The sequence below is a fragment of the Schistocerca nitens genome, chromosome 1 (genome assembly GCF_023898315.1).
Source record: "Schistocerca nitens isolate TAMUIC-IGC-003100 chromosome 1, iqSchNite1.1, whole genome shotgun sequence".
Classification (NCBI taxonomy): domain Eukaryota; kingdom Metazoa; phylum Arthropoda; class Insecta; order Orthoptera; family Acrididae; genus Schistocerca; species Schistocerca nitens.
Window position 1 is genome coordinate 746,530,394 of NC_064614.1, and position 18,084 is coordinate 746,548,477.

Here is an 18,084-nt window from a genome sequence, read left to right on the forward strand (position 1 = left end):
ATTGGATCTCATGTTCCCTTCTTGCGATAAGGCACACTGGTAATCGAGAGGAGTGATCCTCTCCACTATTGGTGCAATAAAGTGACTGTACGTAGGGCAATCTAGGTGTAGTAGTAATTTGCAATCTCTGCAGATGGATTCATTAAGAGATTTTGCTGATGATATCACCAAATTTCTTACATTTGAGGCACCTCATGGCAAGTAGTACATCAGCTTTCGTGTCCCACAGGCAGAACATTATCTTAACTTGATCAGGTAGTAACTCACAGTCAGAAACCAAGAAAATGCTCCGGTGCTTACTCTTATATCTTTAGATCCTTGTTAGACCAAGGAGATAAAACACATGCCCATTACAAAGTAGCGTGTAACTCCTCATCTCTTTGAAGCGTAAGGTTCCTGTGGAAGATTTTACTGTTGACTGTATTTAGGTTCCTGTGTAGAGTAAATACTCTAAGAATTTTGCCGAGTATGTCACAGCTTAATAATTGTATCTGACTGAGCAGGAGAGGCCTTGCTGTACGTGTGTGTGATATCCTCCACACAAAATAATAGCTTGGTATTTAGGAAGCACCCACCGTCAGACCTTATGCAGATCAGGAATTAAGGTACATAACGTGCTTGCCTACCAGACAGTGGGCCTGGGTTTGATCCCCAGCAGGGTTAGAGATTTTATCCGTACATGGACTGGCTTTTGTGCTGTCATCATCATCATCATCATCATCATCATCATCATCATCATCATCATCATCAACATGCAAGTCACCCAATGTGGCATCACCTTAAGTAAGACTTACACCCAGCGGCATAACTCCCCCAGAAGGGGCTTCTGGCCATCAACGGCACACTATCATTTCCATTTCATTTCTGATGAGAACTCAAGAATTATATGGCGAACATTATGATTCACCATGATTGGTTTACCACTATGCCATTCATTCTAACAGGGGGCTCTTTCCATGTATGCAACCGAACATTGCAAATGGCTCTCATGCATGTCCCAAGTAAGATAGGCACAAGCTGCCTGGCATTTGCAGGGAGGAAGCAGCATAGGCACCAACAGTGCATTCCCTGCATGGTCTGGTGGCTACCATCATACAGGTACCCGAGGACTGTCACATGGACTGGCTAACGAGTAGCTAATTTGGTAACCACCTGTATGGACTGCACTAATGAAAAAAATTTGAAGAGAGAGATCACACCCATTAATGGTGGCCTGTTGTAAATAAATCTAAAGGGGTATAAGATTTAACAAGAAAATAAAACTGAGTAACAGAAAGCAGAGACCGGAGATACGACCGAGTCAGTATCAAATAGGACATTCATTAGATTGGAGCACAGGAAGAGGAAACACCAAAATGGCTAAGGGTCCTGAGCTTGCCATGCACATGCACATGCACATTGTTTGCCACCTAAGGGACACATCTCTATTTGTTAATTCGTTCAAAACCTGTTGTTGTGCGAACTCCTAGCACTGGACCAATACTCTAAAACTGGTTGCACTAACATTCAAACACACTATTTCCTTTACAGATGCTCTGCACTTCCCCAAAACCCTTCCAATAAATCTTGATTATTCCATTCCTTTCCCTAATACTGATTTTGTGCGATTGTCCCATTTCACATCACTTCATAATATTATCGCAGGAGAAGCTGATTAGCTCCATGGTGTAGTGGTTATGACACTAAATTGTTGCAGGGAGGGTTGCGAGTTCAAAACTCACCTGGACTGTACAGTTTTAATTTCTAGATTCGGTTCGAGTACATTCTAGAAGTAGCCCCAAAATGTTAAGAATCATTGTACTGCAATGTTCTGTAGGTGTAAATATACTGTATGTGTTCTGGCCCGAGGCAGTTTGCTCCGCGCTCTTGTATGTGCAAGTGCTAAATAAACCTTCGTTAAGTCAAGCCAGTGTTTGTCATTCATCTAATTACACCTCCTTCTTCATGACAATATTACCCGTAAATACTTTTACAATGTGAGATGCTTAAAATGTCCACGACGTATCTTGTCATTAGATATTATCAGGCTCTTTCGCTTTAATAAAGACATTATCTTGTACTAATTCACATTTAAAAAGAGAGCTACCATTCATTGCTCCATGTGGGGACTTTGTGTGATTCTTTCTGATATTCCTCATGACAGTCCAACAATTCTCTCCTGTAGACAACAGCATTGTCAAAAGTCTGTTGGTGCTGCTGATTCTACACAATAATTCATGTATTTTTTTTAATTTATTTACTTACTTACTTACTTTTTTTTTAATTACTTACTTACTTATTTGTTTGAGATGTCAGTTTGGTTTAGTAATATGCCAAAGAATATGAGAGCATCACAGAGGTCACCCAATGTTACTTTCATTTCTGTAGAACATTCCCCATCCCAAAGAACATACAGTACTGGGTTTTCTAAACCAAATATTAAATCATACATCTGCAAAGATACTACATATTACCATAACTTGGTTAGAGGTTAACAGTGTGGTACACATCTATTGTAACAATCACCCTTCAGGCTGCTTGCAGATATCTGTCAGCAGTCACAGTGTGGCTTGGCATTAAATTTATAAGCCGTTCAAGGAGCAGGTGATGCATGTGTTACACTACCTCTTAGTGAAATGGAAAAAAATGACATTTCTGATTTTCATTTATAAATACATAAACTAGACTCACTATTTTTCATTGTTCTAAATGAAACACAAAATCTTTGATAAATCCTTTCACAGTCTCTCTCACACTGCATTAATTGCTAAATATAAGGTGAACTCAAAATATCAAGATGTTATCTAGCTTCTCATACTCACTTTTCTTTCCATGACTCAGAATGCAGAGAGCAAAACATGAATGATATGGCAGGACTTTATTGGCAATGGTCTTCACCTCTGCCTCCATTTTTACATCTGTAAGATTCTCACGAACAAGCACAAGAAATCCTAATTTCGTAAATATTTCAATCAGGCGATCCCTGTCGAGATCTGTACCCATACGAGTCTCCAGGGGCTCTTCTGGCAAGAGATGCTGTCAAAACATAAGTTCGAATCAGAAGTATGAAACCAAACCACAAAATATTATATTTCAAGTGACAATTTTTGAAATGTGGGAAGAGGATAGGGGATATGGAGAGTATACTGACTTCTGCACCATCAACGATGGTATCCTTTGCAGTGTCATCTGGCAATGCTGTAAAGCTGAAATTCTTTTAACCACAAGTAACAACGGTGATGACGGCATGTGAAACAATACATAATTAATACTTCAATTTCCCATGATGCTTTTACAGATCTGAAATTCATAGCAACCTAGAGCATTTTATGATCCAATTGTTCGCTGCAAAATTGAAGTTATGGACCTGGGCTCACTAACCACAATCTGCATTGGAAAGTTAAATAAGTATGGCAACAAACTTAGTACAAGTCACCCAACAGATATCCAAGTGTGTACATGCGTGCCATGAAACCTCATTACTCTCCAAGTCACTCCTCTATCTTTCAAGAACTTTTCTATCATATTTTAAAAATAATACAAAGAAAAATCAGTATCAATGGCAAGGAGGTGCATGTCTCTGAGTAGCTCTGGTGATATCCTGCATGAATGAGCAGAAAATGTTATTTCCTTGGTCCTGACTACATACTGCCTATTGCCAACAAATATCACTTCTTGTTAGTTTCTTCCTCATTAGCAACTGCTGTTATTCCTTTCATATCCACTAACCCAAGTTTAACTTCTAATACTGCAAATGCTCATTAAGTGACTTTTTTATTTTGGTATTTTGTGAATGTGAACGTGTATAGTGGTGAAGTTTCAAAGTAAGTAATTTACTTCAATGATATTTGTTCCTGCATTTGTTCTGCATCTACTTGCCCATAACGGTCTTCTTCCATTAAGAAGCAAATCTACCTATAACTTTTGTTTATGCCTTCCTATGCTAAAGGAGACTCACTTTATCAGTTCAGCGTCTCATTTATTTTACTGTACTTTTTCATGACTTGTCATACTTTTTACAATATTACAACAGATTCTAATGTACTTAGCTTCTACTGCAAGCTAGGTCATGATCAGTACACCAAAGACACCAGTGTTCTGAAACAAGGAATCTTTATGATATGAGACCACAATGATTGTGAGCTTTGGCAGTAATTTCTTCCCTTCAATCAAGGATGGAAGGAAGGATGTTAAGACTGTCAAACACCACAAACATCTGGATTTTTAAGATAAGTGGAGCAGTAACTCAGAAAAACTAGGATTTAGAAGCAAACTGGCAGTGGCCTTTAAGCAAAAATCCAAGCATTTACATGAAATTATTAAAGGCAACCACAGACATAAAGCAAACACAAATCTGTGTGATGTTTCTCCCAAGTACAAGTTCATTACCTTAACTATGTGGTGTTTGGTGCTATGAAGGAGTGTAGTCTGCAATGTGGTGGATTAAATAGTTGTCCACTGAACTGGACTGAAAGCAGTGATGAAAACTGGAAACTTCAGAGTTGCAAGAATGGTGTATTGTGGCTGTGTCATTACTTACAGAAACTGCATCTAAAACTGCTAGGTTCACCTAGTTCAGGGGGGTGGGAGAGGGGGTGGGAGAGGGGGAGGCAGGGGGTGGGATAGGGGGTGGGAGAGGGGGAGGCAGGGGCGTGGGAGAGGGGGGGCAGGGGGAGAGGGCAGGGGCGTGGGGGAGGGGAGGGGGAGAGGGGAGGGGGAGAGGGGAGGGGGAGAGGGGAGGGGGAGAGGGGAGGGGGAGAGGGGAGGGGGAGAGGGGAGGGGGAGAGGGGAGGGGGAGAGGGGAGGGGGAGGGGGGAGGGGGGAGGGGGAGGGGGGAGGGGGAGGGGGGAGGGGGAGGGGGGAGGGGGGGAGGGGGAGAGGGGAGGGGGAGGGGGAGGGGGAGGGGGGAGGGGGAGAGGGGAGAGGGGAGGGGGAGAGGGGAGGGGGAGAGGGGAGGGGGAGAGGGGAGGGGGAGAGGGGAGGGGGAGAGGGGAGGGGGAGAGGGGAGGGGGAGAGGGGAGGGGGAGAGGGGAGGGGGAGAGGGGAGGGGGAGGGGGGAGGGGGAGAGGGGAGGGGGAGGGGGGAGGGGGAGGGGGAGGGGGAGGGGGAGGGGGGAGGGGGAGGGGGGAGGGGGAGGGGGGAGGGGGAGGGGGAGGGGGGAGGGGGAGGGGGGAGGGGGAGGGGGAGGGGGGAGGGGGGAGGGGGGAGGGGGAGGGGGGAGGGGGGAGGGGGAGGGGGGAGGGGGGAGGGGGAGGGGGGAGGGGGGAGGGGGAGGGGGGAGGGTGTGGGGGAGGGGGGAGGGGGAGGGGGAGGGTGTGGGGGAGGGGGAGGGGGAGGGGGGAGGGGGAGTCTCAGAACGGCATATACTAACCTGGGATGCTGGAGTCGTATCTCTTGTAAACACTTTCTGGTTTATTATTAAACACATCCCAACATGCTTTGGGTTAATGTGATATCGGAAATCGTCATCACAGACTGAAGGCACCGCAGATATTTCAGTCTTCAATTTGCTGGGGCTGGTAGACGAACTCTTAAAACTCATTTCACTGGCAGTTGACAATGACTCTTCACTTTTCTTTGAACATAGTGACTGAAAATTTTCAGCCAGTTCAGGGGCACCAACAGCTTTTAAACCATACACAAGCCCAGCTGCATCTGTGTCTGTGCAGCTGCCAACATTCAGGAACCTATAAAAAATGTGTTTCATGTGAATAATCATACCACAAAATTCACTTTTAGTGAGTGAATTTTTTTTTGACATGGTAACTTCAACCAGTAGCAGAAGGAAGTGCTAACCTTTATCAATTAAAAGATATGAATAATTGAACTTCATATTATGGCATGCCAGAGTGGACTTGGACTGAGCTAACATTTTGTTTTGAAGATACCGAAAGTTTATAACTCCATGTAATATGTTTGGCTAAATCCAAAAGCAACATAAATGAAACCAAGCAATTTACAAAGCAGACTGAATTTTCTAGTGGTACATAAAAAATACTTGTAACCAGCATAAAGCGCATGAGAGAAAGTTATCACATTAATCCTTACTAAATTAAAGGTTAGCACATTTGTCCAACAACCCCTCACTATGCTGAGAAGCACAGTAAGACACTAAGAAAGACCGAGAAAATAGCAGAAAACTTGTCTAGGATGGATACAGACATTTTTCTGCAGACTGCATTTGTCTTCCAAGGTATGATAAATTTTGGTGCACAGACTTGCTGCTATTGAATAAAAAAATGGAGCATTACATTTACATAGCAAGCTGGAGCTATCCCACTTCTATGATTGCACTCCTATCAATTTATTTCTCTTTATATTCATTTTTCAGTTTACAGTTTACATCCACGTACATAAGAAGTGCAGTCATAGTATATAACTGAATTTATTAAAACATAGATCAGACTTTGCTTCACTTGAATTTATTGACCAGACTACTTTACTTCACTATATGCCAATTCCAGTAGAGTATTTATTTTTCACAGACACCTTATTAATTTATAGATACGAATAATTGAACTTCATATTGTAGCATGTCAGAGTAGACTTCGGCTGAGCTAACACTTTTTTGAAAATACTGAAACCATTCATTATAAAGCCCGAGATTCCAACCCTTGAGTAAACGTCCCTCAATTTGTGTGAAACTAACTTACCAGATAATTTATGCTGAATTTCAAAAGTATCTAGATTCTCCATCACTGATTGAGCCAATACACTTATTAGATTCAAGAGTTTACTGCCGTACTTTTGTTACCCTATTTTAACTGAATCAGATGACGCCTTTCACTAACTGATTGACCCTTTAAGGGATTACATAAATTTGCACTGATTATAAATATAAAGATGGCGCCTGTACTCATAAATGGATTATTCCCAATGTGATTGTACAAAATGGTCCCATGATGACCTGCATTTTCCGAAACCACTACATATTTTATAAACCAAAATAACTGTCATAACATACAGACCATCCAAACCTAGCTGTTTTTCACACCAAAACATATTTTGCAGAATTGGAATATGTTCATATGCAGTCTTTATAAGGGTAACCCATAAGCTCACAAGCAACCCCTAAGTGGAAGTCTGCTGCTGGTAATCACAAGAATAACATCTCCAAAAAAGTCTGTCACCTATACCATACATCATGTAATCTCATATGTGGTATCTTCGTTAAGTTGATTGGTAAAGTTTAATTTGCATCTGAACTTCAATCCTGCAGTACTTCCAGGTTAAGATCTGTGCAGAGTATGATTAAAATTTTTCTATGTAAACTACACACATTTCTGAGCATTTTTTTCTGGAAGTGTATCCATTAACAGTATGATGTGATACAAACTTTGGATTGTCCATGCGGATTTCAAGTACAAAAGCACACTGTATCAGCTGCTGCCGTAAGGTTTCTTGGGATTGTGAATATATCTGTATAAATAACTGTTTCATTTGGAAACTGGAACTGCTCACCGTACCAGATATATAATGGCAATAAATGTTGTAATATCTAAGTTAGTTAAAAAGTTGTGTGGAATAAGTCATCAGAATATTTCCCATAGTAACAATTTTACAACAAATCTACAACATCCTTCAACCAGACACTGAGGGCAGAATAAAGGTTTGCAGATGTATCACATACCATATGACAAAAGCAGCATAAATTTGAGCATCAATTGAGCTGTGGCCGACCACTAGCAGCAGCATGGTCAACAAAGGTAATATGATCTATCTGATCAGCTAAGATCTTAGTCAGTTTGGAGTTTTGGTTTGGCCATTTCTCACTGACTTGTACAAACATACTTATAGGACTCTAACATTTTTTGATAATTATGCATTTTCTTAAAATCTCCAATATAATGTAGGCCTAGACATTCCACAGGGGATCGCTTGGCAGCAGCTCAGGCCAAGTCTGCGATCATGTTACAAGAAGACATCATCCAACCATGAAGTGGTCCATGGTCTCTCCACTGACCCTGGTTCCCAAGAAGAGTGGATCATGGTGTCCATGTGATGATTACAGAGCACTTAATGCAAGAATTGAACCAGACATTACCCAGTTCCATTGCTACAGGATTATAATTATGCTTTACATGGTGCAACAATTTTTAATGTGCTGGACTATTCCAAGGCTTATATTCATATACCAGAGCCAGAAGATACCGGCAACCATTATACCATTCAGGCTGTTCAAGTGCATGTTTATAACCTATGGTTAATGCAACGCAGCCCAAACATTGCAACGATTTATCGAATCTGTACTACAGAGCCTGACCTTCTGCTTTGGTTACCTTGATATCTTTAACTTTTCGAACAGTGAAGAAGAACACCAACATCTCTGAGAGGTATTCAAACAATTGGAACAGTACAGTGTCAATGTGAACACAACCAAAAGCATATTACAGTGACCTGAATTTAATTTTTTTCTGCAGGCTGCTCTGCCCTACCAACAACATTGAAACTATTCTGGGAATACAGAAAACAAGCACAGTCAAGGAGCTATGTCAGTTCCTCAGGATGCTAATTTTTTTTTTTTACCGTTGGCAACTACTGTGGGCAGTACAGCTAAAAGAACAAATGCAGCAGTTTCTTGCCCTAAAATTAAAGAAAAACTCTTCTGTGCGTTGGACTGAGGCGATGAGCTCTGCCTTTGATGTTCCTAACTCAAGTATGGCAAACACTGTACTTCTGGTGCATCCTAAGCTTGATGCACCCTTGGCAATGGTGGTTGATGCAAGTTTAACGGCTATAGGTGCCGTATTACAACAATGGACAGAGGGCTCATTGCTACTGCTAGCCTTTTATTCTCAAACTGTCACTGTCACGACAGAAGTGCTCACTGGGTACGAAGCAATCAAACACTTATAGAAACACCATAAACAGTTAACATATACATTTTCAAGCAGAACAGCAAGAATTGTTCACTGCAATTATATCAGGAATTTTATCGCACAGTTTACCGCCAACATCAGGCCCGTCTCTGGTACGGGCAACACGGTAGTCAACTGGCTTCCGCGAATGAACAGTGTGTTGAAGCCCATGGACCAACACACTCAGCCAGGTTCAACAGACTAACCAAGAACCAACAGACTAACCAAGAACTTCACACTTTCCTGAACGATGCCCACTTGGCATTACAGTTAAAACTTGTTAATGTCTCTGGCACATTTGTTAAAATATTTGTGACATTTCACAACTAAGAACCAACCATTCCTGACGGCTCAATTTCACATGCAAGCCTTCAATAATGTGCCATCCCAGAGCCCGTCCAATGTGCTGTCTGATGTTTACGCACTCTCTCTTGCCAGAAATTGAGAAGGACTGCCACGAGTGGATGTGCATGTTTATGCTATGCCAGCACAGCGAAGTGTCCCCCCATGTTCACGGACCAGTGGGAAAATTCCCCAACATCACCTCACATTTTGTACAAGTAAATCTTAATGTCACGGGTCCACTACCTCAGTTACATGATCAGCAATACTTACTGACTATCTTACATCATTTCACTTTATGGCCAGAGGCAGTAACATTGGACAACACCTTTGCAGAAACACTAGCCTCCACCTCCATGTCCACATGTTTATCACAATTTGGTTGCCCAGTGCACATAACAGGTCACAACAGGCAACACGAATCGGAGCTATTCGCCAAGCGTAAAAGTTTCTGCAGGTACTTCCATCATAAAACCGTAAGTTACCACCAACCAAGCAAGGATTTGTTCACTCAAAGCTGCTCTCAAACGCCATGAACTGAGTTGGACGATTGCTCTACTGATTGTATAACTTGTTCTACAAAATACTTATGAACCAGACACAGACGCTTCATCCGTAGAACTGGTTTTCAGCGAAGCAATATCTTCCTGGCGAATTCGTCGACATCCATTTCTGCAATACATCACGCACGATCAGACAGACTTTCTGCAGCACTTGCACAAGCACATTGCTTGTTTTCATCCGCATCAATGTTCCAGACTGGCATCACTCTTTTGCATGTATCACGACTTGGCCAGTTATTCACACATTATGCTGTGCTGTACATGGGCACACACCATGTGTTACAAAGCAGTGCACTGATGTTAAGATACCGCCATCAACGGCAAGTTCACAATTGTCTCCACTGACTGCATCAAACTGGTGTACATCTTTCACGGCACATCACCAGCAAAATCTTCACTCTGGATGGAATGGTCACTTCCCTGCACATTTCAAAGATGAGGCTCCCCTTCCACCATGGGGGCTGATGTAGCAATAAGTCACTGCCATCTGCCGTCACCTGCTGTGTGTTGTCATGTCCAACAACTGGAATTGCATGCGCCACCACAGATAATGTTTGAGTGACAATGCTCTGTATTCCTTGCTTTCCACTTACTCTCAGGGAGACTATACATACAATGTAACTGGATAAAAAATCTAATCATCAAGCGGCAGCCTCAGTAGGGATTAATCTGAAAGCAAATACCGTTGGCATTAGCAGAACCCAATGTGCACCACTTGGAGGGTGCCGAATCAGAGACAGCATTGTGCTTGTGCCAGCACAATCGAAGAAGAGAAGGGTGAAGCTTTGAGGCTAAATAATAAGCATCATTGTTAGGGAATTTGAAATCATATCTGGGGGCTCAGAGAAATTTTACCTTTTGACACACTGAAAATTGCCCAACTGTGCTCACTTAGAATGATTCTTGACTGACGTGACACTCATGAATTTTTCTCTTATGAACTTCGAAAAAAATGTGTGTTAAGGGATTTAGAAAAAATTCCACCTCGTCGAACTCTGATGGATTTTGCCTTTTGTTACTTACAACAATCTCATCTCTTGAGTCTCTAGCAAGTTCCTGCAAAGAGAAATTTTTCCAAATCCATACAAGCAAAATTATTCTCAATATGAATGTTTGGAGCCCATAAGAGAAAAATGTATCTGATACACCATGTCTCGCAATCGACTTTCTCGGGGCCGTCTTTCATTTCTGCCTTCTCTCCATATTTACTAATAACGGTTTACCATGGGTAAAGGTGCCCTCTTAAAAGACACACAGTTGTTGAGACATCAAAGTAATTTTCTGAAAGAGCACACTTGAATACTGTATGGTTTAGTTTCATGTTGTGGCGTAAACAACAGTGAGCATGTGTTAACAAACGGGTCATGTACACTGTAATAAGTCAGTTATTCTGTACCATGCTTGCTGGATGTTTCATTGAAGGAAAAACCTAAGCAAACCAATAATAGTAAAAGTGATCGGTACAATTTACCTTTCGACTCTAATCTTTCCAAAATGGCTGATTACACACCGTTAGAAATAGTGAGAATAATAAAAATTGTTGGCGAGTTCCATGACAATTATGCAGCCCCGTAGAGATTGTATGCCGAAAGGTATAATGATGCCTGTCATCCCACGAAGGTTAGAATTATGTATCTGGTAAGACGAGCTGAAAGAGGGACCTTTAAGAGGCATAGATGAAAGACGGACCGAGAGAGGTGATTGCGCTGGGAGTTCGTGCTATCATCACTGAAGATTCACACCTTTTGACTCTTCAGATTCAGCAAATGCACACCGTGCCTCGATCAACGGAATCTCTTATTTCAAGATACTTTAAATTCCACCCACATTGCTTAAATATCATCCAGCAATTGAGCCTGGGGATCCTGAGAGATGCGTGGCATTTTGTTGATGGGATGATATGCAAATATGTCGTGATCCCTTTTTCTTCGCACGCACTCTCTTTACAGACGAGGCAAACTTCGACAACATGGGAGGAGTTAATCTCCATAACGCTCACTACTGGGCTGCTTCTGCCCAATGCTGGCAACGAGATCACCGAACGCAGAGATGGTGGTCAATCAATGTCTGGGTGGGCATAGTTTGTGATTATGTGATAGATACTGTTTTTTATGGTAAAACGTTGAATGCGTTGCGCTATCTTCATATTCTCCAGAATCTGGTGCTTCATTTACTAGAAAATATCCTCCTAGACATACGAGCATGTATGTGGTTTCAACATGACAGCGCCCCTTCACATGAGGCCTTACCTGTCAGAAGGTACCTTAATGCAACTTACCCAAGTCCATGGATTGGTGTCGGTAGTGCAATTCCTGAATTCCCGCCAAGATCGCAGACTTAACACCACTGGACAACTACTAATGGGGAGCTGTGAAGCAGAAGGTGTACTCAACTCCCACTGACGATGCCAGAGGATATGAGAGAAAGGACTGTAGTGGCTTTCCAAGCAATCACCCACCAGACATGGAATGATGACGAGACCAGTTTCCAACAGTGTGCAAATGTGCATTAGCAAAATGGGCAGTTGATCCTGCATAAGAGATCTTAAATTTCCAGGAAGAATCATGTTAATCAGCCCTTTTCAGGGCTAATCATGTGCTAAGTCCACTGCGCAACCTCCACGTGGTTCACATTAGTTTCCGCTAATGCCAACAGTATTTGCTTTCCGGTTAATCACTACTGAAGAATTTGAAGGTCATTTGAAGTTCACAAAAACAGTGGACAGAGTTCAGAAACCAGATAAGATTTTCACTGAAAATTTTTCCCACTCTCGCTTCGTTCTCGAGGCACTGGTAACCTGGGAAAGTTACAATGAAGTACCCTGGTGACAAACCATTAGTTTTTCGAAAAAAATGTACCTTACAAACAATTCATTTTTTTCGTGTAGAATACGAATATGGAATAAAAAATAGGGTTACCATTTGTAAAAATGGACTTGACCTTGGTGTGACCTTGAAAACAGGGTTCAAGGTCATTTTGAGGTAACCACTCAAATGGCTCTGAGCACTATGGGACTTAACATCTGAGGTCATCAGTCCCCTAGAACTTAAAACTACTTAAATCTAACTAACCTAAGGACACCACACACATCCATGCCCGAGGCAGGATTCGAACCTGCGACCGTAGCGGTAGCGCTGTTCCAGACTGAAGCGCCTAGAACCACTCTGCCACAACAGCCGGCTGGTAACCACTCCATGATCCCCTTAAACATTACAACTTTTACTAGATACTTTTGCAGAATTGTGCTGCTCCAGAGATATCGGCCAGTATAGATTAAAATGGTACACCCTGTATACAGGCATTGAAATTTGGAAGCTTTCGGAGCAAGCTGCTGCTCCTCCTGACAGAAGGATTGAAGGGCAAGGAAGACAAGTGAAGGAAAAAACAAACTGGTGAGGTTTAGGAAACGGAGAGAGTTCAGGATAGTCACTCAGAACCACTGGGTCAGGGGAGACTTGCTGGACGGGATGAGAAGGAAAGACAGTGTTGGGCACTGCGCAATTTGAAAACCTAAGAGCATAAAGGTGGAAGACTAGGTAATATGCAAGACAGTGATTACTAACAAAACACTGTGCACGAGTTAATAAGAGCTGAAAGCTAAGTGCATTGTATTTGTTAGAGGTAGGACAAAATAGACAGGTCAGCAAATAAAAGATACAGAATACTCAACGGTAGTGAAGAACGGAATAGTTACTGAGAAGGAATGCTGAGATTGAAGAAATTAACGTAAATTAAGGCCAGGTGGATGGCAAGAACCAAGGACATGTTGTAACACCAGTTCCAACTGCGGAGTTCTGAGAAACCGTTGTCCGAGAGAAGAAGATAGATGGCGAAGTCCACTGGGCAACCTCCATTTAGGTCATGACTGTTAAGTTGTTGAGCATGCTCTGCAACATGATACTGTGTATTGTTAGTATAAACCCCCCTGCCTACGTCCATTCATCGTAACTGACAACTTGATGACAGTCATGCTATGAAAGACCCAACAGTGTTTATTTAACAGCTGCTACACAACATGCATGTCATTTCACAGGTGGCTTGTTTTGCCAGTTACAGGGCCGATATAGGTGATGGTAGGAGGGCACATAGATAAGTCTGAACAAAGATGTTTGCCTCAAATGCTAAGGCTGTATGCGTGGGAACTTTTAACATGGAAAGGAGGCAACTGCCAAAATGTAAGTACTGTTGTTTGGTACATCTACATCTACATTCTACATTTATACTCTGCAAGCCACCCAATGGTGTGTGGCAGAGGGTACTTTACATGCCACTATCATTACCTCCCTTTCCTGTTCCAGTCGCGTATGGTTCGTGGGAAGAACGACTGCCAGAAAGCCTCCGTGCGCGCTCGAATATCTCTAATTTTACATTCGTGATCTCCTCAGGAGGTAGAAGTAGGGGGAAGCAATATATTCGATACCTCATCCAGAAACACACCCTCTCGAAACCTGGACAGCAAGCTACACAGCGATGCAGTCCGCCTCTCTCGCAGAGTCTGCCACTTGAGTTTGCTAAACATCTCCGTAACGCAAAGTCTGCCACTTGAGTTTGCTAAACATCTCCGTAACGCTATCACACTTACCAAATAACCCTGTGACGAAATGCGCTGCTCTTCTTTGGATCTTCTCTATCTCCTCTGTCAACCCGACCTGGTACGGATCCCACACTGATGAGCAATACTCAAGTATAGGTCGAACGAGTGTTTTGTAAGCCACCTCCTTTGTTGATGGGGCTACATTTTCTAAGGACTCTCCCAATGAATCTCAACCTGGCACCCGCCTTACTAACAATTAATTATATATGATCATTCCAGTTCAAATCGTTCTGTACGCATACTCCCAGATATTTTATAGAAGTAACTGCTACCAGTGTTTGTTCTGCTATCATATAATCATACAATGAAGGATCTTCCTTTCTATGTATTCGCAATACATTACATTTGTCTATGTTAAGGGTTAGTTGCCACTCCCTGCACCAATTGCCTATCTGCTGCAGATCTTCCTGCATTTCACTGCAATTTTCTAATGCTGCAACTTCTCTGTATACTACAGCATCATCCGCGAAAAGCTGCATCGAACTTCCGACACTATCTACTAGGTCATTTATATATATTGTGAAAAATCATGGTCCCATAACACTCCCCTGTGGCACACCAGAGGTCACTTTAAGGGGATACGGAATCGGATTTTGGGTTAAAAAATCGAATTTTTTTTTTATTGGCGTATTATATTCTGCCATGTTTCCTCTTTAAAATGACGTATCATACATAGCTCTACTACAATTATAACTATTTTATTTTTATATATTTGTGAGATCGGGTATTGCGCTTTAGTTATACACGTCTCTCGTGGCTGACCATGAACTTTTTGGCAGTACCTTTAAAGTGACATGAATTCAAATATCCCGGTTTCCAGCGACTATTTATACACTAGTTGCCCGAAAATGTTTCTCTCTGGTTTCCTCAAGTTACTCTTTGACTTTGTGGCGGGACTGTTTTGTAAACAGTGTGATATAAGAAAGTAGTTGTTGTTGAGTTATTTCGTATTTAGTGCTTCATTTTTCGCAGTGAAAATGCCTAGAGCTAAAGCAAAAGTATTTAAAAAGCGTGTGAACTGGCAAAAGAAAAGAAATAATGATTCATTAGCAAAGCAAAGCAGTTCATCATCATCACTGTTGGAAAATGTGAATCCACTTATTACTGATTTGCCGAACGAACTTACACCAAATGAAAACAGTGCTTCTCATAAAAAACTAAGAGATTTGGAAGAGAAATATAATTTACTTGATAGAGGGAATGAAGTTTTTGAACTCATTGATACGAATATATTGTGTGAAGCTCTTGAAAACAGTTTGTGCTGCAAAAAATGTCATGGAAACGTTTCTCTGAAAGTAGAATCCCATGTTGGCCTGGCTGCCCAGTTTAATTTAATATGCAGTGTTTGTAAATACAGCTGTAAGTTTCCAAGTTCGGTTTCAGTAACTGTAAATAATGGATACAAGAAAACTGAACTTTATAGTGTAAATATTAGGTTAGTTTATGGATTGCGAGCAATTGGTAAGGGCAAAGCAGCTGGTGATATGCTATGTGGTGTTCTAAATCTTCCAAGTGCACCTTCAAAGTTTGAAGCTTACAATTATGTACTAGGATCTGCAGTTGAAGATGTAGCACAGAAGTCAATGCAGGTTGCTGTGGAAGAAGCAGTGGAAGAAAATGACGGCAGTCGTGACCTCACAGTGGCGTTTGATGGCACGTGGCAGAAAAGGGGCCACACCTCCAACAATGGTGTTGTAACAGCAACTAGTGTTGATACTGGCAAGGTTATTGATGTTGCAATAATGTCTAAATACTGTAGGTGCACAGGCAGGCTGAAAAATGAACACAGTGATGACTGTATTGCTAATTATTATGGTAGTAGTGGTGGCATGGAGGTTGCTGGGGTGAAGAAAATTTTTCATCGCTCTTCACAGTGGTATAATGTTCGCTATGTCAAATATCTGGGAGATGGTGACTCTAAAGCATTCAAAGAAGTTTTGGAAAGCAAACCATATGGGAACAGTGTAAATATAAGCAAACTTGAATGTATAGGACATGTGCAGAAGAGAATGGGTGCCAGGCTGAGAAGGTTAAAATCAGTTATGAAAGGGAAAAAACTAGATGATGGGAAAACCTTGGATGGCAGAGGAAGATTGACTGATTCCATAATAGACCACATTCAGAACTGCTATGGCCTTGCAATCAGGCAAAATACAGGCAATCTTGAAGAAATGAGGAGAGCTATATGGGCTTTATATTTCCACACCGCATCCACGGATGAGCATCCACAACATGGTTTGTGCCCCAAAGGTGAAAACAGCTGGTGTAAATACAATAGGGGACTAACAACAGGAGAGAAATACATTCACCACCACAGTCTACCATCAGCCATCATGGCAGAAATAAAGCCCATTTTCAGAGATCTGGCTGACAGAAGTCTTCTGATGAAATGTCTTCACGGAAAAACGCAGAACCCCAACGAGTGCTTGAATAGTGTGATATGGCATCGTCTCCCAAAAACAGTGTTTGTCGGAATTAATACACTACATTTTGGTGTGTATGATGCTGTGGCAACCTTCAATCTTGGAAATATAACTAAATGCCAGGTCCTTCAAAAGTTGGGTATGTGTGTTGGTTCCCGTACGGTACGTGCTATGTTCTTTTTAGATCAGCACAGACTAAGGCATGCTGATAATATAATCAAGACATTAGTGAAAAAAGCAAGACAGGTGCAGAGGGGTGCCAAAAGAAGACTTGAAGATGATTATGAAGACTGTGAAGGGGGTATTAGCTACGGATCAGGAATGTTTTAATCTTCTTTCTCCGTTTCCCGTAAGTTTACTTTTTACTTCATCTAGGAACATTATCTCAGGTACTGGTCAACCTAGAAGTCTGAAATTTTTATGACGTAGTGACATAGGTCCCTATTACATACTGAAACAACGATTTTTTAATTACTTGATTTACAAAAGACTTAGGGGTGATAGTCTAGTAAAAAGCGATGGAAAAAATTTACTTAAAAATAAATGTACAATATCTCTGTAAGAAAATACTTTGACAATAAACTGTTGTTTCAGTATTGTTGTAACATATGAATGCACATACAGTAAAATTTTTACCTCTCTGTCTCCAGTAGTTTGTGAGAAAATGTTCCCTATAGTAGGCATATATTAACATTGCGGGGATAGGTGATTCCGTATCCCCTTAACGTCTGTAGACGTCTCTCCATTGATAACAACATGCTGTGTTCTGTTTGCTAAAAACTCTTCAATCCAGCCACACAGCTGGTCTGATATTCCGTAGGCTCTTACTTTGTTTATCAGGCGACAGTGCGGAACTGTATCGAACGCCTTCTGGAAGTCAAGGAAAATGGCATCTATCTGGGAGCCTGTATCTAATATTTTCTGGGTCTCATGAACAAATAAAGCGAGTTGGGTCTCACACGATCGTTGCTTCCAGAATCCATGTTGATTCCTACGAAGTAGATTCTGGGTTTCCAGAAATGACACGATACTCGAGCAAAAAACATGTTCTAAAATTCTACAACAGATCGATGTCAGAGATATAGACCTATAGTTTTGCGCATCTGCTCGGCGACCCTTCTTGAAAACTGGGACTACCTGTGCTCTTTTGCAATCATTTGGAACCTTCAGTTCCTCTAGAGACTTGCGGTACACGGCTGTTAGAAGGGGGGCAAGTTCTTTCGCGTACTCTGTGTAGAATCGAACTGGTATCCCATCAGGTCCAGATGACTTTCCTCTGTTGAGTGATTTCAGTTGCTTTTCTATTCCTTGGACACTTATTTCAA

At 41.8% G+C, this 18,084-nt stretch overlaps 1 protein-coding gene across 2 annotated transcripts in view; it reads right to left on the reverse strand.

Annotated features, from left to right (window-relative positions):
• The window catches only part of LOC126260448 (caspase-8), a 155,892-nt gene that overhangs the window by 21,261 nt on the left and 116,547 nt on the right, over positions 1-18,084 (reverse strand). For both annotated transcript variants that reach the window (XM_049957780.1, XM_049957787.1), the window contains exons 7-8: positions 5,351-5,666; positions 2,802-3,015 (exon numbers count right to left, since the gene is read on the reverse strand). In XM_049957780.1, coding sequence (XP_049813737.1) covers positions 2,802-3,015; positions 5,351-5,666 — 530 coding nt within the window. The remainder of the gene's footprint in view (positions 1-2,801; positions 3,016-5,350; positions 5,667-18,084) is intronic.